Raw genomic sequence first — 23,831 nt, forward strand, 5'->3', positions numbered from 1 at the left:
AAAAGTCGAATACAGCCGCAATTATTCATGCTTTTAATTCACATGCTATTGCCATAAATCCAGGCCGAGTACGAGTCCGAGTCCCAGCCATTCTCGGGCAAATGGATCGCTCGATGTTTTCTCTATTATGGCGACTGATGTGCAGTTCATAACTCAGGCCAATTGACAGTCTATTCATACGTTGTCTGCCATAACTCAGAAGGCATTCAACCCGAGCCGCCTGGGGGAAATGTGAAGTCGTTCGATTCCTCCGTCTTTGGCATCGTGGAAATTGAGTGCAGTGCTGGGAAATGATAAACAAGTCTGCCTGTCTTCTGTGCAGAAAGGCGCGCGAAAATGAGCGGATCGCGTAAATTAAAGTGACCCACATATATTCCGAGCGAACGTTGTACGAGCGACGTTTGCCGCATAAAAAAAGATCGCCTAAATGTATCTGCATCTCTCTCTTTGCGCGTATCCGAGACTAGTTTGTATTCGTGGGGGCACAGCTGTACGTGTGTGCATGCTTGTGTGTGTGTGGCAACCTTGAGGCTATTTAAATTATAAATCGACGCGCCGAACAGCACAGCATACCACGAACACACACCAGAAGAGAGGGAGGGGTATTTCAAACTATTTTCATATTCATTTTTATCTACTGCCAACTTTTTAGCTCTTTGTTCCCGTCTTGGCCCTTCTGTCCCTTATGGACCGTCGTCCCCCGTCGTCCCCCGTCGCCCATGAGAGAGGAGCATTCTGTTTTGAATCTGAATCGGACAGGGGGGAACCCGGTTGGAAGACGTATGCGAAATAAACGACTGGGAAGTGCCCCGAAAAGTGTTCATTAGGCTTCGGAATTGGATTCAGAATCGAAATGGATTTGGAATGGGAAAACGTTTTGCGCCACGTTTATCTAATGTTTATATGAGCCCGCGGCCATCGAGGTGTGAATTCCCAGCCAATGCCCGACTGAGTGCTTTTGATTTATGCAGATCTTGTGTACACAGTGTTGGATAAATGGATTCATTCGGCCGGGCCGTGACTCACCTGTGAGCGTCATCCAGGGATACCTCGGCAGATCTCCAATGCCGCCACCAGCCCCGCCGGCCCCAGGCACCACCCCCGAGGAAGGCTGAGTGCAGGCGTTGCCGAGAGGGTCCACGCCCATGGCCCCGGCGTTCGCGGCGGACACGGCCGAGGCGGCGGCTGCGTGCTGATAGAATTGTGCGAAGCTGGCGGACGCCGATGCAGGTACGCTCATCGACTGGTAGCTGTTCATCACGGTGTCCGTGTACCTGCTGCAGAAGAAGGAAGAAAAAACGCAGAAGGAGAGAAAGAGAGAGGGAGAAAGTCGATTAGCACGAGATCGTGTTTGTTTCCGGCACAGGAGGCCAAAGTCAAATGCAAATTGAGCTGCCCTAGCAGTCACTGACCAACCCTGACCAGCCCTAACTGGGCCCATTCCCACATTCCCACTCCGACTGCGGTTACCTCTAATTGCACACTAATCCCCCACACGCCCACCCAGCGGGAACACGTTGTAACAGGCCAATATGCAAATGGCCGCAGCGGAAGGCGGAGGGCGAAAGGCGGAAGGTCAACGTGCGTGCGAATCTCGTGGCCGGCGACAAATGGCCACCAGCAGCCACCGCAGCGCTCTAATTGTCCCATTCCGGCCGCTCTTGACGGCCATTCGATGGGAAGGCTCAATGGGCACCAGCACCCGAGGACCGAACCGATAATTAGAGCACATTGGAAAGGGATTTGTGGTTGCGGTCTGTGGAGGTTTTCCTCCGATGGTTTCTCTGGGCTTTTCCGCTTGACAATCGATTCGGGATTTGCGCAAGAGAGTTCTTGGAAATCTCCATGGATCAGAATTGGTGGGGAATGAGAAAGATATCAGCCCATGCCCTAAAAAACAGATTTCTTCAATGGGTATCTTTGGTTCTGAGAGTAACCCAAATGGTAATAAGAAAGTTGGAATGGATGCATATCCATTGGATCCAGAGAAGTATATCGGACAGAAAGGATATTCAATAAAATGGGTGAGTGGGAATGGACACCAAGTTGAGAGAGTCTTAAGTTTCATTCAGACAATGAAGAAGAGCAGAATGGAAGACATCTATAGATAGAAAGATCGTGGACTCACCCGCAAGACTTGTCCTCCAGTCCGGAGAAGCCGGCCATGCCGGAGAGTCCTCCATGGCTGCTGGGGTGGTTTGACACGTACGGATACATCTTGCTTGTGGGGATCGCAAACGAGGAGCTGGCCGCGGCGGCGGCGGCTGCAGCGGCTGCGGCGGCGGCTACGGAGCTGGCCGCGGATCCGGGCGAGTTGTCGTTGAGGCTGCGGTGCAGCGAGGAGCTGGCCGACGGCGAGGGGGAGCAGCTGCTGTCCCCGGTCTGCGAGTTGCCGGCCGAGGGCGGGGTCAGTAGCAGTTGCTGATGGGCGTGGACGTGCGAGTGGGCGTGGGCGTGGGAGCCCTGGGAGTTGACGGCGGCCGCGGCGGCGGCTAGCTTGTTGATGTGCTGCTGCTGCTGCAGCTGGAGGGCAGCGGAAAGCGAGGAGTACTGCGACTGCGACTGCTGGTGGAGCTGTTGTTGCTGGTGCTGCTGCTGCTGGGCCTGCTGCTGGAAGAGCGCCGCGGAGGAGGGCGATGAGGACGACACTGGCGAGTGGGAGGACTGGCTCAGGTGCTGCTGGTGCAGCTGGTTGCCCAGGTGCAGGGCGCTGGATCCTGGCGAGAGCGATCCGGTCTGCAGGCTGAGGTGGCTGCTGCCGCTGTTGGTGCTGCTGCTGGCGGTCGCCGAGGTGTTGGAGCTGGCTGAGACGGAGGCTGCGGCGGCGGCGAGGGCGGCTGCGACGGCTGCTGATGACGAGGTTGGGGGGGTGGTGGTTAGGTGCGAACTGATAAATGGCTGGAACTGTGGGTACTTTGGCAGCATACTATCGAAAACAAATTTTGACATTGCACATATCTTGCTCGCCGGCCGAGAATCGCCGAGTCGTCGAATCGTCGAATGCGTCGGAGTCGAGTCTGTTTTGGACTTGTTTTTGTTTTATTTTCTTTCGAGTCGGGGACTAGGATCGATTACTTCTGGGTATATTTTGTTCTTGGAGTTGTTCCGTCTTTTATTTTTTTCTAGCTTGAGTCCTTTGAGTGGCTTGAGTAACGATTCTGAATGGATCGGGGAGTAACTAGATTGAATATTTATGGTTTGCGTGTTCTCTTTAACAAATTTTGTTCGAATTTAGCTGGGAAAAACGCTCGATGTTGGATGTTTATTCTCTCAATCAGATTTATGCCATTATAATCCAATGGGAATGGCACTGTTCTGCGTATAAATCAGGCCACAAATTGATCAAGTTAAAGTGCACTAAAAATGCCATAAAGCAGGGAAAATAAACTTGAGATCCACTAAAATTTGTGATAAACAAAAACCGAATACACCCAAAAGAAAAGCTGACAATTTAAAAACGTTCCCAGAAGAATACACTCAAATACGATATATACGTATATATGTTCATATATCAGAAGAGATGGTTCGAAAAATATAAAAAGAACATTAGCCAAATTGAATATGTTCGTTCAGATTGGACATAAATCTCTCCGACGGCTGCTTTGAATCGCATTTCTATAGACTTTTTCTCTCAACAAATGTTCCCAGCACGATGCCAAAGGGTTAGTAGAACTACTTGGGGTTGCGGTTGTGAGGGGAGTGCTATCTCCCCTAGATTAGTACACTATATATGGGAGGCAAAGGAGTTAGTAGACTTTAGGAGATACGAGAAAAGATATAGAGAGGTGTAGAGAGAAGAAACTTTGCCATTTTCCCGAGTTTGTTCTACTTGTAGACTTTCTAGTCTGGCAGAGAGTGAGAATGCATTTCGTTACCTTTCAGAGCTCGAGTGGAGCTCTCTATTAAATTGGCTTGTGTTTTATTGGAAAGCGCCTTCCGATGGGCGAGCTGGTTGTATTTTTTCAATGCTTTTCGGCCGAAATTGAACACTCACAACGAAAATTTGTTAAATTTGCATATGGTTTCAGGTTGCCGTGTTGCTGCAGTTGCTGTGGTTCTGGCTCTGTTTCTGTTTCTGTGGTGTGTGTGGGTGGGGACATTTATTTGTTGTAAAAGCAATTAAAATGCGGCCATCAATTACGCGGAAAATGCACGGGTGGGGAGCTGGAGCTGAGCTGTAGCTGGCCTGCCGTCGGATGATTTATAGGCGCGGGATTTAAAATGACGGCCACGGCGAAGGCGACGGCACTCGAACTGGGACTCGGGGCAGCGGGAGCCCTGGCGAACGCGTTATGTTTTTACGGCTATTGGCTATGATTCACAGCGTTTCCTTTTACGACTCTTCAAGTGCGTGTGTGGTGCTGGGAATGGGGGGAGAAAGGCTTTCTCTGGCTCAGTTCTGCTTTAATTACTTTGTTTAAAATGCCGTAAAACACTTTGCTCTCTCTCTCCTTCTCTCTTTCTCTTTGGCCCCACAGGTAGAATCGAACTCTCGAACCTTTTACGATGTCAACTTTATGACTTTTTAATTTTTATGTACTGCACACACACTTGTTTTGACAGTTTCTTGGGCCACGGTTTAATTTTTCATGGCTTTCGGAGTGTCAGTTTTCCCGATCACCTTCTGATTTGGCATTATATTGTTTTACTGTATTCCAGAGGACGAATGTCGGGGCTCGCTCTGTTTCGTTGTTGGGTTTCGCGCCACTATAAACTATAAACCGCACTATAACTGTTAAGTGACAATAAGACGAGCCCGAGTACAAAATAATAATAAACACGGCGAATCGGAAACGAAATCGGAATCGGTCGAGTGGAGGCTGGAAGGCTGAGCGTGGAGCTTTGGCGATTGGAGCTGAGTGCTGAGCGAGCGCTGTTCCGCAGACACTACTGCGCGCCACGATAATAAATATTATAATAAAACGAAATTTTTAAAAGAGTATAAAAATTTCGTGTAATTGGTAATTCTTGCTGCCGGCGTTGACAGAGCGGCAGCAGCAGCAGCAGCGGCTGTGGCTATGGCTGAGGCTGAGGCAGAGGCAGAGACTGCGGCAGAGACGCGACTACGACTACGACTACGACGACGGGGGCGGCGGCGACGGCGACGGCGACGTGGAAAGCGCGGGCGCTTTTGGAGAGTTTGTCTGTCTGGACGACTGGTTACATGCTTTTCCGTGCCGAGAGAGTGCCGCGACGGCCGTTGTGGCGTTACGAGCAGCGAAACGTTTATGGCGCAATACAAAAGCCATGCGAGCGTTCTTATGGGCCGCTGGATGCTGAGATGCTGAGGCAGTGACAACAGTCCGCGTCCGCCAGCAATTCATTTCAAGCACTCTGCCGTTGCGCATAAACACACGCATATCGCATATGCACCCATACACACCGCACCGCACTAGCGCTTTCTGCCGGCGCCGACGGCGGCGTCGGCAATAAGAAAGATGGCAGCGCTGCTGGGCACATCGGGTTGTCTCGCTCCCTCGCACTAATGGCGAAGCTGAGACTCGTGTTTTCTCTCCCTGTCGTTCTCTGTGCCATGATGGCCGTCTGAAAGAGAGAGAGAGGCGAGCTGAGCGAAAGAGCGACACTCGGACGAGTGACTTTTGAGTGGTTTCGCAGTTTGAGCTGTTTCGCGATTTTATGTTTATGACGTGAGAATGCGAATTGAGCAAAACTTTCTGCTCGCCTTTGCGTGTGCAGCAGCATCTTCCGACTTACGGTCAATCGCAGGTGCAGTTCCAGTTTGATCCATTTGCCAATATATGGGGTGATGCCTGTAGTCAGGCGGCGGAATCGGCATCGACATTACACGCTCCGACTGCCAACAACTAAGCTCGGAGTTGGTTGAGCTCTGTCCGCAGGAGAATCAGGAGTACTGGTGCCCAAAGAATGCCGGGGGTCCTATGTACGACTGCAACCGTGATCGCCATAGGTCCGAGGACGAAAAAATACTGGTAAGCTGCATAGTAAGCCTAATCCGGATAGTTTCAACAAAGGCACCTTTCACCAATCAGAGAAGAGAGGAGAGTTGCCAAGAGGAAGCTAGAGGAGGAGGCGACAATTGTCGAATAAACACTCGATTAACTCTTAGCCGATTAGATGGTATGGTATGGATCTATGCGGTGGCTTTCATTAAAATCTCTAGTTATAGGTTTCCTGAGCCTTGCCGATGAAATGCGAAAAACAACAATCGAAACAACAGTACTCCAGATACTCCTGCGGACAGAGCTCTTTAATGTTCATTATATGTATATTTTGTATACCCAGTATTCGAAGAGTTTAGATATACATATATCCAGAAGGAAGTGTTTCCGACACTATTCTTGATCAGCATCAAATTTGTATTTTCTTTTTTTTTTTTTTTCCCCTGTTTTTCATCTGCTCAGCCACAGTGGCTTCTGAGTTATATGCGATTTGCTTTTCTTAATACAAATTAGCCCAAATTTAGTCGCATCAAATTTGTATTTTCTTTTTTTATTGCACACAAAAAGTGCGGATCTCCGCGATAGAAATCACGAAAAATCCATAAATTCGAGAGATGAAAAACGCCGACTCGGCAAAAACTCATTTCTTCTCTTTTAGTTTCGACCGCCGCCTTTTGTTGCTCTTCGCGTTGACGCCTTCTCTCTCTCACTCTCTCGCATTCTGGCATTCTGGCATTCTGGCATTCTCCCATTCTTTCTTTCTACCCGCCTTGTGCCCTTGTCAGTGGAATTGCTGTTATGACATTTTTATGAAAAATTTCAAATTTACGACTGGAATTGGACGCTTCCACTCCTCTGCTCCTGCACTGCATAGGGCAGATTCCTTGTTTGGCTGTGAATTTATGCGGAAACAGAACGAATCTGCAATTTCTCAACTTGGCCACTTGTCGGGGCATGGCCTGGCCTGGCCTGTCGTCTGACTCCGCCTCGAGATGTGGCCTCTTTAGGATGTGTCGAGTGGTGTGGGATGAGGTGATTGGTCTGACTTATTCATCAACATGCACTTTGGATCTCTTTTTTATATAGCCTAATTTGTTACCTGGATACATGAATGTATGTATGTAGTACGTATCGATGGTCTGAAAACCTTTTGCATACAATTTATAAATAATTTGATTACATTTTTTACTATTGTTTTATTGTATAGCTAAGCTAAAGAATGAGAAACATAATCGGCTAAAATAACAGTGTTTTATTTCCATTTTTTGTATCACAATCATTTTTAGATCTTACAACTTACAACTTTTGAATTAAAATCTAGACTTATTCATTGTAAAAAAAAACATTTTTAAATTACAAATATTTCGGATATCTATTTCAATTGAATTCCCTCATCCACAAGCACTCTGTATCTGCCACTTACACCAGGATTTGATCCACCCCGATAATTCAATTGAAATTGGTTTTCGATTAGTTTTATAGCCGTTGCCCAATTTGCCTGCCTGGCTCGGATTGCCAAATCCCATGTTCGCGGAGTGCGTTAACAATTGAATAATGATTAATCAGCGGAGTGGCTAAATAATCAAATTTTTGCTGAATCTTTTATGGTTGGAACGGGGTGGGGGAACAGCGTTAACGGACAGCATGGTATTTTAAAATTAATTGCTCATAAATTCCAAATTAAACATTTTGCCACACTTTGTTTCAACTTTATGGGTCATACACCGAGTGCGAATGAGCGAGTGAGTGTCTGGCCCCACTGGGTGCACTCGCACATACTCACGGAGCACTCACAGCGGGCAGTGATTTACTGCTTTTCAGCCATAGGCTATGGGCTCTGGGCCATGGGCAGGTGGTCCGCCCAACGACCGGAAAAATGTAAAACGTTCATTTTGATAATCAAAACAAATAATAAAACAACTTCACACGTTGCCCAAGCAGCAGCAGCAGCAACAACAACCAGAAAGAACTACATACATACATACAACTACTAAAAAACAATACGAGTGAGCGTCAGCGTGAGCGGTGCAAACGAGCCCCATTAAACGATAATAATCGTAATAAACTAATAAAATTTGAAACTGGGGTAACGGTGGCTGAGCGAGCAGGGTGGAGTGCGGAGATCGCAGAGCAGTGGCAAATAAAAAATAAATAACTGAAAGAACATTTACAGCAATAAAACACTATTTTGAGTTGCTCCTCAAACGGAAAGAGGGATGGAATTGACGGGACGAGTTGAGTTGAGTTGAATTGAGTTGAGTTGAGCTGGTGGTGGGATTGCGTGCGGATTCTTAAACAAAAGCGGAACAAACCATAAAAGAAACAGCTCCGCTGTAATCTCCAGTGCCACAGGTTGTATCTAAAACAAAATAGGCATACAAATAAACCAGACCATGCAATGAGAAACACTTTTAAAACAATAAAGACAACTTACAAAATAAGGAGAATAAAGAGATGTATTTGCCGTGTTTACTGAATGCCTGTTATAATAGGTATAATCGCTGGTGTATTTCTAACCATAAAGAAGAGGGACATGTTTAAAAGTTGAGTTGAACTTCAAAAATCTGACTCAAAACCACGATATATGGTATCAGCATTTAGTTGTAGTTGTAAAACGAATTCTCCTGAATCGGTTTCAGTCCCTAATTTGATACACTTTTATGGCGTCGGTTTACGGCTTGTTTGACTCGACTTGCGGTTGCCCTGCCCTTCTCCACAGATGAGCGGTCGGAAGGAATGAGTGTTTTTAGAAAGTAATTTGGATGACGATTACAAAATGCCTTCTCACGCTATCATTTTTAATCCTCCGATGCGGTCACTTCCTTTGCATCCACATCCCTGCCCTGCGCCCTATCCGAAATGTGGGTCTCTGTGCCATCCACACTCGCTCACGAGTCAGTTCGAAAGTACTCATAAAATTTATACGAGTGCAGGCCAAATGTCTGCCCAATTCATCTATACAGTCGACTGTCTGTCTGTGTTTTGTCCTGGTTTTATTTGGCCGCGTTTATTGCGGTTTAATTGCATTAATGATGCATCGTTTTGTAAATTGCACAAATGAAAATTATAAATCAGGAAATTAATCGGAAAAACAACTCAAGACCAGAAAAAGATCGTTAAATGAATGCATTCCATCTGCTTATTCCGTTCTTTACTTAGTATTTTCACTCACCAGTTGAGTGGCTGCGGGACTTTTCCAATTTTCATCTGTAAAAGAAGACCATAATAATTAATTGAAATTGATTTTTCTTGAAGCATGTAACGAAATATTCAACAAATATTTTTGTATGTCGACATAAATAAACATTTGTGATATACAGTGGTTCATACACTCAAGCCACAAGAACTACACCAAGAATTTCCACGAAAATCAAGAAAAGTTTGTATTTTACAGCTCCCATTTTTGGTCTAAAATTAGTTATATTTATATATAACCCTCTTGGTTAAGCCACGACTTGACTATCCTGCAGCAATGTATCGGGTCGTTGTCCTGTTAAAATATCCAAGCAAGTGGCAAATTATCGGCATATTCTCCAGATAAATTGTTACTCAGAATGTCACCAGGAGATCTAAGCCCGATGCGGTGAAACAGCCCCAGACCATGATCGAAGCGCCACAATGTTTAACGGTCTTATTTGTGTATTTTGGATTTAATTGTTTTTTGGGAGGACGTCGTACATATAGTTTACCATAACTTCTGAAGACATTAAAATTGGATTTTTCGATCCAAACAATCATATTTCAAAAATTGGGAACTTGGTGGGTATGAACTCTGGCGATTTAACATTCATGATGGACAGCAGTGGTTTATAAAAACCTTGGATATCAAATGATAATAGTTTAGATTAAGCAAAAATTTTAGTAAGCTTGGCACCTTTGGAAATGCTTCTGGATTTTGGACGCAAAAACCATATTAGATTTCATTCAGCTTCGGAATTGAAATACTCTGCATCGCCATCGACATCCCCATCGTCCCATCGTCACCGAGTCGACACCATTTGGGCAATGCGATGACGAGCGTGTTTTATAGGCCTCAACAAGACATTAAAGCACACGCACCCGCCCCTTTCGGTTGGTAGAGGTGGAGTGGCGGAGACGACGACGGCCATTATCATACCTGTGGCGGTTTTTCAGTTTTCCCCCAGCTGAAGAGACCTGACCGGCAAATTTGAGCAAAGTGCAAGGCGACGTCAGACACGAGTTGTGGGCCTCAGATGGGTTTGCCGGTTCCGTTTTCTCGAGACGCCTCGGCTCGCCGCGACGACGTGGCCTGGCCGGAGATGGCGATGATGGGCTCGCAGCGAAAGAAGATTTCAATATCATAAAAAATCGTATTAAGAGAATCTCATATTGGGAATCGTAAAGTTTTTACGACCGTTTAATGGACTCTACTCTTGCAGTAAGCGTGAGTATTTACGCGCTGCTTAAAAGCGGTAAAATATGGCCAAGTGCTGTCGTGGGACAAACACAAGCGCACGCACCGCGGCTCCCATAGACACAGATGCAGATGCAGAGGCAGCTGGTCCCTGGGAGGATGTGGATGTGGTGGTTATCCGGATAACATTTTACCTGAAAAACTTCAATTAGATGCAAAAAGCAGCCTTCAAAATTACTCAAAATTCCTGATGGTAGACCAGACGCACTGCAGCGCCATCTGGCCGTGCCTCGCAGAACCATACCATAACCAGTTTAGCGCCATTCAAGCAGTCCAGTCCATATGAAGCAGTTACATGTCCTGGCTAAGCAAAGCAGTGCAAGTAGATGAAATTTTTTGCATCGAATTTCGACCGAATAAGGATAAGGATAAAAATATTTGCAAGCAGCACATGAAATGGCAGATTTTTTATTTTTTTTTTTGTCGAATTCCGTTTTTTTTTCATACCGTGCAACCGTGTTTGCAAATACATTTATATCTATCCTTATCCGGTCAAAATTCACCAAAATTATTATCTCTACTAATTCATGGTTCATATATTTCTCTCACTTACACTACCTGCCTTTCCCCATAAGGTCTCGATTATGGTCTCGCCAACCTTTTAGTCTCAAGTATAGTAGTACGACCATATTTTAACCAATTGTTAAAACTGCGGAAAATCTTAAAGGCTACGTGTATTTCGATATGGAGAAGATTCTTTTCCATATGATCAGTTTCATGGGTCAACTTGGCAATTTCATGGGTGTCTCAGATTGCGTGGTGGATAGCAAATGGCTTTTCAGTAATAATCAGTAGATGACAAAAATTACTTGTTTAAGGCTCGACATGAGTTACTTATCTATTTGAAATCCCCAATAGGGTACAGCTATATTCAATCGCAGACAGTAGAACTGATTCGTTGATTGCATTTCCACACTCTGAAAAATCTCCGGCTCCTCCACAGCCACACCTTAAGCGGCACCTTTCCACCCTCCCAACTGCATGTGCTTCATTCCTGGCCGGGCTCATTGGATGCAATTCGTAGGTGAAGTCACGTATAGCGGCCAAATGGTGGAAGTCTTGTGACAACAACCTGACGGCTTCATTAGACGCGGGCGTACTTCAGCTTCGGGTCCGTCTAACGATCGGCGAGAGTTATGTGACTGCTGGAAAGGATTTCCTATATGTTTAGTAATTTCCCGCGCTTCCCAATGTCGCGTACTCGGATAAATCATCTGCTACCCAACTGCTCCCCGACAAAGCGTCTCTACAACAGGTCCCAAATCCAAGCGAGTCCGCTCTTTGGGAAATAAATCAAAAAGTCTGTGTCAAGTAGAGGGCGAACTGGCCTGCTCGTAAAACGAATTTCTCCGAATGTTTGTTAATTATGGTTTTGCGTAACTTTCGCATTTGGTGGACTGGTCTGGTCTGGTCTTCCCGGTCTCCGAACCCGATCCAGAACCACTCGTGAGTAATTTGTATTTGAACTCGTTAAAGTTTCGAACGCAATAAAGTAGAAAAATTCGCTGGCTACTCGGACGAATTCTCCCTATATGCAGCGGCACGATCGCCATCACATCGCTCATGTATCTTTCCATCTTTCCAAGCCCCAGCCCTCCTCGGCCCATGGCCCATGGAGCATCTACTGGAAAAGGCACGTCCGGCAAACAGCCCCAACAATCATCTAAAATTTGCAACAATTTAAAGATTTTTAGCCACTGCCGCAAACGCCAGCTCCGATAGCCGATAGCCGAATCGCCCGAGATTGCTCCATAGCAGACTCCACAGTTATTGATGGCCTCGTAAAGCGCTCCACACAGCCGCGGCTATGGGCAACAGCTAACGAGGCGTGGTCGGCGTCTGGTCCGTGGGATCATGATGGGGTACGAGGGATCTGCTGGCGCCTGTTAGGAAGAGCATAGCCTAGGGTGAAGCTATGGGTCTGCTGCAGCACAGCATCTGGTTGCGAAAGACGAGCGGACCGGGCCATGAAGTTGAGCTGGCGTCCACAGAGGAAGTTTTTTCCAGCAATTTTGTGGATTATGAGTGATTAAGTACACAATTTCTGGCCTATCAATTTCACGTTCTCTAAACATAGGATCGTTTCGCAAGAAAATAAGGTCTTGTAGTCTATACGGCTCACACAGAGATATATAAACGTATATTCTTTTAAGAGTACGATTCTCACTAGTAGAGAGAAGGCCATGGAAAGAAGGGTTGGCTCTGTCTCTTGCCAGAAAAGTGCTCAAGTCAGACAACCGGAGGACATCTTTTGATCGCCACGATTAATAATTAAGTATGCATAACTATACTCGTTCCCGCAGTCAGAGTGCGATCAAACTTCTGCAATAGTGGTAGTCCATTATCTTTTTAATTGATGATTTTAGCCGGTTACACTACACAGGTTCTAATAGATTATGGGAAGTAGGGGTCAAGCCTACAGTGCTGATAAAGAATCAAATACTTTAACGGGTCGGAGATACTGCATTCTGACTCTTATATATATATGTACATATATGCAATGTGTTCTATGGCACAGTGTACCCGGTACTCAGTTTGTATGTATATATGCAATTTTATGATTATTTCTGCAATTTCCTTTCTTTTTCTACCCAATGACAAATAATCTGATTCACTTTCTCTCTCTCTCTGTCTCCTTCCACCGCGGTAGTTAGTGTGGCTAAAATTTGAAATACACTAGCCTCAATCTGATTTCACAGGACTCTTCTTCAGGTCTTATAAGTAGACTAGACACACGGACAGGCTGACGTAGATACATATATCGACTCGCCTGTTGATGATGATCAAGAAAATGTATACTGTATGGAGCGGGATATTCTTCCTTTTTGCTGTTACGCACTTTTAGCATTAGCTTAGTATAATTTGAGATTTCAGAACTTCAATTTGTACTCCGACAGTTTATACTCTGCGTCCTCATCTACAAGTGGGTGAAGCGAATCATGCAGGCCGCCACAGCCGGAAATTGACGGCATCCCGGAAGTTGCAATGGCAAGTGTGTTTCCTCTCTAAGACTTCTGAAAGCGATGTATAGAGCCCTACTCCTAAGGTTTTCCCGATGCGTTATGTTGTTCATTGTAACGAAGGAGATTCACTACATAATATAGAAAACTTTCGGCTCTTTGAAGTCCTTTTTGGCACCGTCTTAATTTGGCAATCTTTTTCCTAGATTATTATTTTTGAATTTTAATTGTGAGTATCTTTATCTTTTGTACCCGTCGAATGCACGTTGTTTTCAAATTCAAATTCACCGTTTTCTTTTGAATGTGCTGTAAACAATAGTGATTTAGGTAAATTCTTAGTGTGTTTTATTCAAGTGAATGATAAATTGTACTCATATAATTGATAAAGAACCTTACAGGAATGGGAATGGGTAATGGTTCCCTTACATCAATTAGTTTAAATAGTCTGCTGGAGAGTGAGACTACAAATAATGCCTACGTAACGATCCATTAGATGTGGATTAATTGAAGCAATTAATCGAATTAATTCCGACTTTGATGTGAATGTTCATAATAAATTGGCTATAGCCAGGCACCTTCGACGCTAATTGCCAGGCAAATGAGATCGATCCCATCCAAGTCTATTCCGAGCTAGGTCGTTCCGGTTCCATTTGCATGGGACACATTGCGGAAACCCATTCCGGACCTGAACGATTCCGAATCGATTGGTCTAAATGTGCATACATAATCAGAGGACGGCACTCCGGCACTCTGGCACTTGGTATTAATTTTGTTTACATGCCAGGGACCCACTAAGTTGGTTTGGGAGGCACCTGAGTGACCTTTGTCCGCGGCCAGACGGCCCCAAATGGGCCCCAAACGAGCGGAGAGGGATACGAAAGATTCACACGACAGGCGAGCGCGTTGGAAACGGCGGGCGGGGGCTCCATAAACCGGATCAACCACTTCAAATGCGGCGATGGCGATGACGATGGTGATGGCGGAGGCAATGGCTGTGATAAGAGAGCCTCCTCTTGACCGCCATGCTCGGGTTGGGCGCTGTCTTTAATATTCCGGTGTTCTGGTTCATAAATAGATTGAAATGAGTGTTTGCAAAGCAGATTTCATCCCCTTTCCCTGCGCAAATCCTCCACTCACCCTGCGCATTTCTCCCTGCCGCACTCACTTTCTTTGCTTGCCTCTCGCTCTCGCTCTCGCCAGGCGGCCATGTCAGCGGCATGGCCTTGCCTGGGCGCTGTGACCGGGCCGAAACCCGTTTTCAGCCATTGACTTGACTCATCCATGCGGTCATCGAAGAGGTCGAGTCAGCGCCTTGGACAGGGGAGAGCCTTAATGGTTTGTTTCGTTAAAGGAGAGGAGCAGTAGTATCTATTGATTGCTTGGGTCATCGTCAACCGATTATCGATTGCCCAAGCTATTGTTGACTGCTTGAATTCAACAGTGAGGACTCCGCTGGAAGAGTGACAAACTGCCGCATAAATTGCAAATAGATTAAACACGCCTTGGTCTGTGGCCTGTCATTGTTTGTCCCTTTGTCCTGCTCTTGTGGAGCTGAAGATCATACGACACAGAACCCTTCTTCAGATATGCTTCATAAAACCATCGCTAATAACCCCATGAGCATGGAAAGCGGGCATCCTAATTTCCTTAGTTGTTGGCGAATTTACGTGACGCTGACACTTGCTATCTGGAGCCATAAACTCCACGGGCTTATCATCGCCGGCGGCCATTAAAAGAGAGTTTTACTAGAGGAAAACGACCATGCCACTCTGTCTCTGTGGCTCCACTCCTCACTCCTCACTCCGGACCAAGACCCGCCGCGTCTGGTCGGACTTTAAAGGAAACACACGCCAATTATGTGCACAGTCGGACACATGACGTGTCCGCGCCACCTTCTTCACAGACCCATCCCGACCCGTCACAGCCTGGCGTATCCCGCTCCACTTTGATATGAGACTTGGCGGCCGTTGGCCAGTCCGCAAGGCGGAACAGAGACCCAACAGCGGCTCAAGGTGAAATTTACGAGTTCTGTGAATCGGATGGGACTGGAGAGCTGGATGGAGAGCGGATCGTTTGGAGTACATATGTACATAGCGTCCCGCTCCACCATCGGGAGTAATTACGCGGTGGATTAACTTACCAAAAGAAATTACCCAGTCGGCTCGCATCTGCTTCCGACTCATACAATGTCTGCCGCCGACATGTCCTCTCCCACATCGCGTGCCACATCGTGACGTGAGCTGAGAGGCCGCATTGAGATTACGCGAAGCTCCCTGAGCAGTGGATCCACGGCTGGCCACCTTATGCATGTGAAATACGAAACGAATGTCCGAGAGGTAGGTATTCAACCTTTGCGAGACTTCTTACTGGTCTAGAAGGGTAGGCTTTATAGTGTCTCAGATTAGAGAAGCTTTCGAAGCGAGGAAAATGTGCAAATATTTTAAAGATAAATATCGAGTATACGAATATCAACCAGTGAACCAATTTTAGAATTTTCGTATAAAAATAACATAATATTTGTTTATGTTATATATATATATTAAATGTTATTTATCTCTTTTTAAGGCAATTATATTTGTTGAACCCGATATAGAGAATAAATTATTCGCATTTATTGTAAGGTTAAAAGGTCTTCAAAAAGATATCTTGATTGCGGGAAAATAAGCACCACCGGAGATTTCACAAGCTCAAGAAAACTCGTAAAAATAAAAAGAATTTAGGATTTAGTAAAAAAAATCACATACATATTTAAATGAAATATTCGGTTTATAAACACGAACATAGAAAAATTGAATTTAATTCATTTTGATCTAATTTTTTTTTAAGTCTTCTGAATAGATTTAAATATACAAATTTGCTAATATAATATAATATAAATATGAAAATATTTCGATTAAGTTTGCAAATATTTCATTTAAATATACGAAACTATTATTTTTAAATATAAAATATATTTAAATTAAATATAAATATATTTACACATTCTCTGGGTGAGTAATATCGAAATGATCTGATTTTTTCCTGTCTGACATCAGTAGTGGTGCCAGTAAATCCTTAAAGTTGTTTGTGCTCTTCTTTCCACGTCTATTGTATGGTATATGGTATTCAAACGAGAATCGGCTGCCATTGAGTGTTGTCACTCTTGCTTTCACTGTTTCCGGTTATTCTTAACCCATAAATCACAATCAAAAGGAGACGTTGCGAGCAGAACCACGAAACGTGTATGCCTTTTGTTCCCGGAGACAATGCCTAAGGAGTGAACACACCAGATGGACCTGAAGGGTTAAACTGTCCAATTGCAAAAAGGCCGTAAAATGCGGGATTTTCGTTTTGCGTTTCGTTTCTGAGTTGCATGGAAACCCTTCTCGGAGTGACAATAAAATGGCAAACAAAAGTCGCGGTCCGCAGCGAAGCGACAGGGTGACCAGTTCGACTATGTCCAGGCCAAGGCTCAGGCCGAGGCTCAGGCTCAGGACCACGTTGATAGTTCTCAAACCATCGGTTGCACAGGATATGGTAAAAATATGGAATCAGCAACGCAGAACAGCAACATATTCGAAATGTCACACCATGTTGTCGCGTTTTACGACTGCTGCACACCTTTTGTTTGGAGGTTTTATGGCCGCCACTCGGGGCTCAGATCTCTCCGTCCACCACCTTTTAACTGCTTCACTTTTGCCGAAAACCCAACTCTTTCTGCAGCAGAAAGCTGACAAAAATATCCTGTCAAATGTCAAACTTGCCGTTTTTAGTTTATCGATGTGAAAAAGTGGATTTCGCTGTGCTGCCGGAAAGAAGAGCTGCAACAGTTTCCCTTGGTGAGAGCCATTAACCCGATGCATCTAGACAAACGCTCGTTAATTGCTTGCACCTTCAAGGACGCAGTTAAAAAACTTCATCCGGAGAAAGGATATTATTTGGAAGGACCGCGGAGAGGCTAACAGGTAGACCACCCGGCAGCTGGCATAAAAAACAAAACCGTCCAAGTAATTGCGCAACTCAAGGACTCGGGACGCTGCAGGACCTGACGCTCCCTAAATGAAGCCCGTGCAAATCGCATAACCCTTAAGCCATGCCTTTTTACCTTATGGCCATGTCGCTGACCTTGGGTTGGAATTCGATTCAATCTGCGAAAATCTGTAAAAGAACCTACAAATATGTCCAACACCAAGAGAAGGAGGCACTCGTTGAACACAACTTTTATAAGGAAATACAATTACCTATCCTATTTTCATAATACGACTTTCGTCTCATAACATTACATGAACAAAATTGACACGTTTTGATTTGAAAAAGACATTTTTTCTAATCGATTGCTTCATAAATGACAGGCAATTATTGTTCTTTCGAGTCCAAACAAATTTCTAATTAACTCTAATCAAAATGAATACTCGTACAAGAGTCAAACACGACTAATGTCGAGGTAAATTTTTGTTTGTTGAATTCTACGAGCCCGTCTTCAGTCCGATTCTCTTTGTGATTTCGGTTGGATCGTAGAGAGCGCTCCTCTGTGGCCCGCGGCTGCTCTGCCAATTCATTCATAATTCATTTTGTATGCCGCATAAATGTTTTTACTATCAATAAAAATGCAATTAAATTAACATTAAACTTATTTCGCTGGTCGGGCCACCATTCTCCTCGCCTGAGGCGGGTTCCAGCCCTTGTTCCCTGACGCTGAGGTCGAAACACGTAATTATTTTAAAATATTCCTCCATTCCGTTATGCTATCACATCCCTCCACATGGTTGGGTCTGCGATTTGCTCTTATCGTTTGATGAGTCGCAAAATCGCATAGCGTTTTTGTCGAAAAATATAAATGGCCCAATCTGTGTGGGCGCCATCGCCTGTTATTTTCGATTCGGCTCTATTTTTGTGAGAATTGTGGCTCTTCTGTTGCTTGCGAATTCTCATTTGTGTTAATTTAAATGACAAATGTGTCGCCGGCAGTGGGCTTGTTGACATTTTCTTTACAATGGCAGAAATGTGCAATCAAAATTAATGAACGGCTTATGTAAATGGCCCGTAATTGCGGGTGGGCCAGCCGGACACTGGGTGAGAAAATTTCTGCTAAAACGAGCGTTTCTGCCATTTTCCGTTCTCTATTTAACATTTGGACGGGCTGGAAGTGTGTTTTCTTAATTGGTTATTATGCAAGGAATAAATTCTATTTTTATGCCAGTCACATGCCCAACTAATGAGCATACAAAATGGTGCACCTCGACTGTTGGAGGGGTTTCGGGAAATAGGTTGGGTTGGCATTCCTTTATATTAGAGCAATATTACCCAAAAAGAAGATTCTACTCGTGATCGTATGAAAACTATGGGAAAACTATGAGCCAGTACCCTCTCATATGGTGGATTCCTTGGCATCGAAGCAAGTGATTTCAATATAAACCAATCGGGACCACATCTGCAGGTGATGCTTTCGATGAACCGCGGACACGGGCAGCCTTCATGGACAAGTGCACATGGCATTGGCATTGGCATTGGGGCCTTGCTGAAGGGGGGGGGGGGGGGGGGGGGGGGGGGGGGGGATGCACTCATACCTCCTCTCGAGCCAGTTGCTCATTACACTCGACTGGATAATTATTTCAATAAACAAGAGTAGAGCCGTGTGCTCAGTCTTGGCTCGAGCCCGGCATTATGAACTGTTTCCGAAACGGCGCACACATAATACCATATTTCAAATTTCAATTAAGACCAAGTGCTGAGAGAACTCTCCTCCCCACCGCCCTGCCAGTCCCGCCGATAGCCCTCGACCAATGGCAGCGCACAGAGTCGTTCGGTTTGATGATCTTTACTTTTCCTATTTGACTTTTGACTTCTGGAAATATAAACATTTCGTTTTATGGCTTTCAATCGATTTCCTCGCTGCGGCCTAAAAAACACTCAAGTGCAGGGCCCTCGGAGTGTTCTGCCGGAGATTTCCATCCACTTGGTCCGGTACATTGCCAAATCCCCAATCCCCAATCCCAATCAATTATAAGGGATACCAGCATCCGACCTTCTCCTCCCCCCGCTCCTTCTGTTGGAGCCAGAAACTTAGGTTTTAATTAAAAACTAGTTTTTACTTTCCATTTGAAACAAGCTCAAGCTGGAGACGAATCCGATCCGAAGTTGAATCGAATATTTTTTTAATAAACCATAAAAACGTTTCCAAAGTGTCACACTCTAAATTTGGGATGTCACATAAATTTAAATGTCTCGAAACAAATTCCAGCGATTAAAATCTTAAAATGGACAACTTTGACCACCTTCGACATAAGGCCCAGGCCTAAGCCAGAAAATGAAACCGAAGCCCGGACTCGGAATCGGACCCGGACTCGGACTGGGACTGGGACTGAGGCCTGAGTGGTTCGTGTGCGTATCTGCCAGATACAGATAGCCGTGGATTACATTAGGCAGCACTTGGAGTTCGAGCCCGGTATATTTGGGGAGCATAACATTTTAAAACAGCAGAAAGCAAACTCGGTGGCCCTTTCTGCGACAGAAGACAAAGAAAGCGCTGTACAAATTTACATTCCATTCCGAAAGAGTTTCTGGGGGAGCAGATTGGAATGGATTGGGAGTGTCTCCGCCCCCGGGACTGGCCGGGCGGGGAGGCAGCAGCTGGTGACTTTGTGTTGACTTAGGCGGATGGATGGATCCCGCCCGTCCAGCCCAATGGGTATTTTGCATATTCCATCGATTTTTTGACTCTGAAAACGAGTGCGCATAATAAGCGTGCGAGGGAGATGGGCAAGCGCAGAAAGAGAGAGAGCTGAATACCGCTTTTCTGGGTGTGTCTCCGCCTGGAGAAGAGAAGAAGGAGAAGGAAATGTGTCGCCAGAGAGCGTAATTTATTATCGATTCCCTATCATATTCCTGTCCCCGCCGCAGTTTAGACGCAGTTTCTAGCGAATCTAAGTCCCCGGGGCATAAATCTCGCTAATTTATGGAGGATGCGTGCGAAATGCCAACAAACAAGCTCGCCCACGACCGGCACCGCTCCCGCTCCCGCTCGCCCTCGACCACCGGCTCCCTTTCGAGCGGGAGCGTCAGTCCTTGCAGTCACGCAAGGTAATGTTCTGCATATCAAACTCGCGACTGGAGAACGCCAAAGTGCGCGAGCCAATGCACAACCATGTCCATGTCCATGTCCATGTCGATGTCCATATCCATGAATAAGTCCATGCCCAAGACCATGTCCCGGCCGCGGCCGTTGTCTCTGTGACATCTTTCGATTTATTTAACTGGCCATTTCTGTCGCACTTCGACTAACGATTTTCTAGTCAAGTTCGCGTTCCACGCAAAATTTATCTGATTGGCCGGACATTCCGACGGTCATCGGCGGGGCGGAACGTGAAGGAGGGGGGCCTTAGTAGTGCGATGGGGACGATTTATGCAAATGTCTGGCACATTTATATTGTTATGCTTTTGTAATGGAAATGCTGGAAATTACCACTTGAAATTTCATTGTGTACTCTGTCGGCAATTAACACGAATTAGTTCACCAGCGTCTTCTTGGCTCGAGAGGGCGGGGGGGCTCCAAAGGGATATACTATGATCTATGAACAATGCAAAATATGGTTTTTGCCTAAAACTTAAATATATAAAGAGTTTAGTGGCCACTTCTAGAATTTATAAGGGAGAGGACTCAGTCAGTAAGTTTCCTAAAATAATAAAATTTTCGATTTTGTTCTGACTTGAGATTAGAAATATGGATATGAATAAATTATGTCTTGAATCAAACTAGTGTTCTCTGAATATTTCAATACTGATTCTCTAGTTAGTAATGTTGATCATATTTTTAGAAGCATTTGTTCCCCATTTAAATACATTATTTAAAGCAAGTTTAATTTTATATTTTTAAAGTTTACTTTCTTTCATGATTTGCTAAATATTAATTGCTCCTTAATCCACTGTATCTATGTCTGGTATAAACATATGTTGGTATACTTAAAAGTCCTGGTCAAATAATTCACAAATCTGTCATTCCAGCCGTTGATTGACCATTAAGCGATCATCGCCGTAAATAATAATTATGTAATTACGGAGCCTAATGAGCTCACATGCGGGTGCAAATGTCATTGATTACTGATAATTAACGATGATTATTTATATAGACTGGTGTTTTTTGTTTTGTTTGTGTGTTCCTCGAACTGAGATAGAGCTGGCTCTGGCTCTGGCTATGTCTCTGGCACTCTCAACGCCGACGCTTTGGTCGTCCACAGCAAATGAAGTCATAAAATTATTCAAATCTGTATTTAAGTGACAATAAAGCACATTATGTACACTTAATGATAATCGGTCATTGCGGAATACGGTTCGTGGAGACGCTTTCCCAGCTTCCACTTGTCTTCATCTAGGTCACCGTTGGAATTATTCTGATCATACGAAAAACCATTAAATGGTGGCCCCGGCATAAACACCTTGTCGTCCGAATCTGTTTATTGCTCAAAATTATCCAATTAAAAAATCTCGTACCTTTTTTATTTATCGTATTTGACATTTCCATGTATTTCGATTCGATCAAGCTTTTAGAGTGTTTTCAGAATTGCTTCGACGCAGGTGAGGTGAAGTCGATCTTATATATATCAGTAGGGATACTCATCTTCGAAAGCCAGGTACATTTTTTTGAAGTTTTAAAGTTCTCAAGTTATGGAAGTATTTCTTTGTACTCATTAATCACAATGGATTGTTGCACAAATGGTCCACAGACGCTTACAAATTGATCTTAAAACAAACCAAATCGTTTATTTCGTTGAATGGCATGAGAAAATCCTGCAATTTGTTCATAATATAATTGTATCCTTGAATGCAATCAATATCAATATAGAAGCTTCAATCGATCTTTGTTTTTTATGTTTTCTGCAGACATTTCTTCGATGTATGTTTGTATATTGGGGTTATATCGATGTTTTTGCATTGCTCTGAAGTGCATCGCCCTAGTGTAACTTGACTGAGATACGACTGCCCTGGCCGCTGCTGTTTTTTCTTTTTTCTTTGGTTCCCCAATAAAAATGTGTGATTACGAGCATTTAATGCATATTAATTACTGCGCCTTCGCACACCGATTCCGATGGCGATTCCGATGTTTGTATGCCCCACCCCCCGCTGCCGGCCATTGAGCAGATTAAAAACTGGAATAACGTCTTTGTCAGTATCTTCTTGGCTGCTGCCCCGCTGGTGCTGATTCTTCCTCTGATTCTCGCTGCGGAGCCTGCCGAGTGGAGGCTCCGCCAATGACGTGCCTGAACTTTGAAACTTTTGGCGGCAAGGTGGGGGCGAGGAGGAGGACAGCGCTGGTAAGGGGCAATCAGGCAGGGGTCGAGACAACATTCGTTCGCCAATTTACGAGCGACTAATGGCCATAACGAATACACTTTACGGCCTTGTCCGTAATCGAATCGCAATGAAAACTGCACAAATCGTTCAATTTCGGTGCGGCAATGCAGGGGTCCTGGCAAATGCATATTTACACGGTCACACATCACAGAGGAGCCCTGCATCTGCATCCTACCTGATCCTGATCCTGATCCTGATCAATCAGCTAGTGGCACAGCGACTTAGCGTATTAGAAATGGGCGCAGTTGCCAAATTAAATCATAAAGCTCGAGCAAACAAAAACTGTCCTCGTAAAATTTTGTGCATATTTTTGTTGAACAATTCCCATTAATGGCCGCTCGCGGCTGAAAACCGAAGCCAAGAAGTCGGCCAAGCACGGGGTATGGGGAACGAAACGCCGTCGGCTCGGACTTATAGCCATGATAATGTGTTTTTAAAGCGATTATGCGAGAAATTTTAATGGATCGTCCGGTCGGGTCCGGACCCTGTATAACTGTGATCGATTCATGCCCCAACGCCGCTAGCTGGGATTAAATCATTTTGCAATTAGGCTTTATGCGGAACTCATCTCAGCCTCTCGGGGCATGGACAAAAGGATTTTACGACTCCGGTGGCTGGACACGCCCAAAAGGGGGAAACTACATCAAATGCTGTTTGATTTATGCATCTTTGATTTAATCTCCAGCTCCGCAGCCTCACCTCCTCTGAAGCTCGCCTCGCATCCAATCAAATGCATATTAGTATTAATTTCAATGCCAATAAAAAGCAAATATTTAAATTCGTATACCAACCCTTTGTTAGTGCGCTACGTATCTCCGTGGGGAAGTGTAGTTTTTATGGGCCTAATCCACAAATGCCATAAAAACACACAACCGCACTAGTCCACACACGCACACACAGAGATCTGGAACGACAAGAGGGAAGGGAGAAGAATTAGCGGGTTTCTAGAAAAATATAATTAAAGTTCAAAATATGACTGATTTGGTAGAATATATTATGTGGAATATAATTGGCTACTGATGGAATCCTTAAATATCCTAAAACTACTTCTCAAGGCATGCAAACGAAAATTGAATAGGAAATGTTTGAAAGTCAAATAAGTCTAAATTTCAAATTCAAAACTATCAATAATAAGGTCATATGTAATATGCAATAATCCCTTCCAAAATAAATCCTGTCTTCAAAAGA

The 23,831-nt window shown here is 44.8% G+C and overlaps 1 protein-coding gene across 8 annotated transcripts in view; it reads right to left on the reverse strand.

The window, feature by feature from the left end:
* The window catches only part of abd-A (abdominal A), a 93,125-nt gene that overhangs the window by 17,629 nt on the left and 51,665 nt on the right, over positions 1-23,831 (reverse strand). Inside the window, exons 1-4 of one of the 8 annotated variants that reach the window (XM_033377231.1) lie at positions 3,876-5,082; positions 2,928-3,158; positions 2,129-2,846; positions 1,027-1,277 (exon numbers count right to left, since the gene is read on the reverse strand). In XM_033377231.1, coding sequence (XP_033233122.1) covers positions 1,027-1,277; positions 2,129-2,846; positions 2,928-2,949 — 991 coding nt within the window. In that variant the 5' untranslated portion in view covers positions 2,950-3,158; positions 3,876-5,082. Of the gene's footprint in view, positions 1-1,026; positions 1,278-2,128; positions 3,159-3,875; positions 8,281-9,093; positions 9,129-23,434; positions 23,548-23,831 lie in introns of those variants that run through there. The other 7 variants (XM_033377230.1, XR_004468555.1, XM_033377233.1 and 4 more) reach the window with 7 other exon arrangements.

Source organism: Drosophila pseudoobscura, chromosome 2, assembly GCF_009870125.1.
Source record: "Drosophila pseudoobscura strain MV-25-SWS-2005 chromosome 2, UCI_Dpse_MV25, whole genome shotgun sequence".
Taxonomy (NCBI): Eukaryota; Metazoa; Arthropoda; class Insecta; order Diptera; family Drosophilidae; genus Drosophila; species Drosophila pseudoobscura.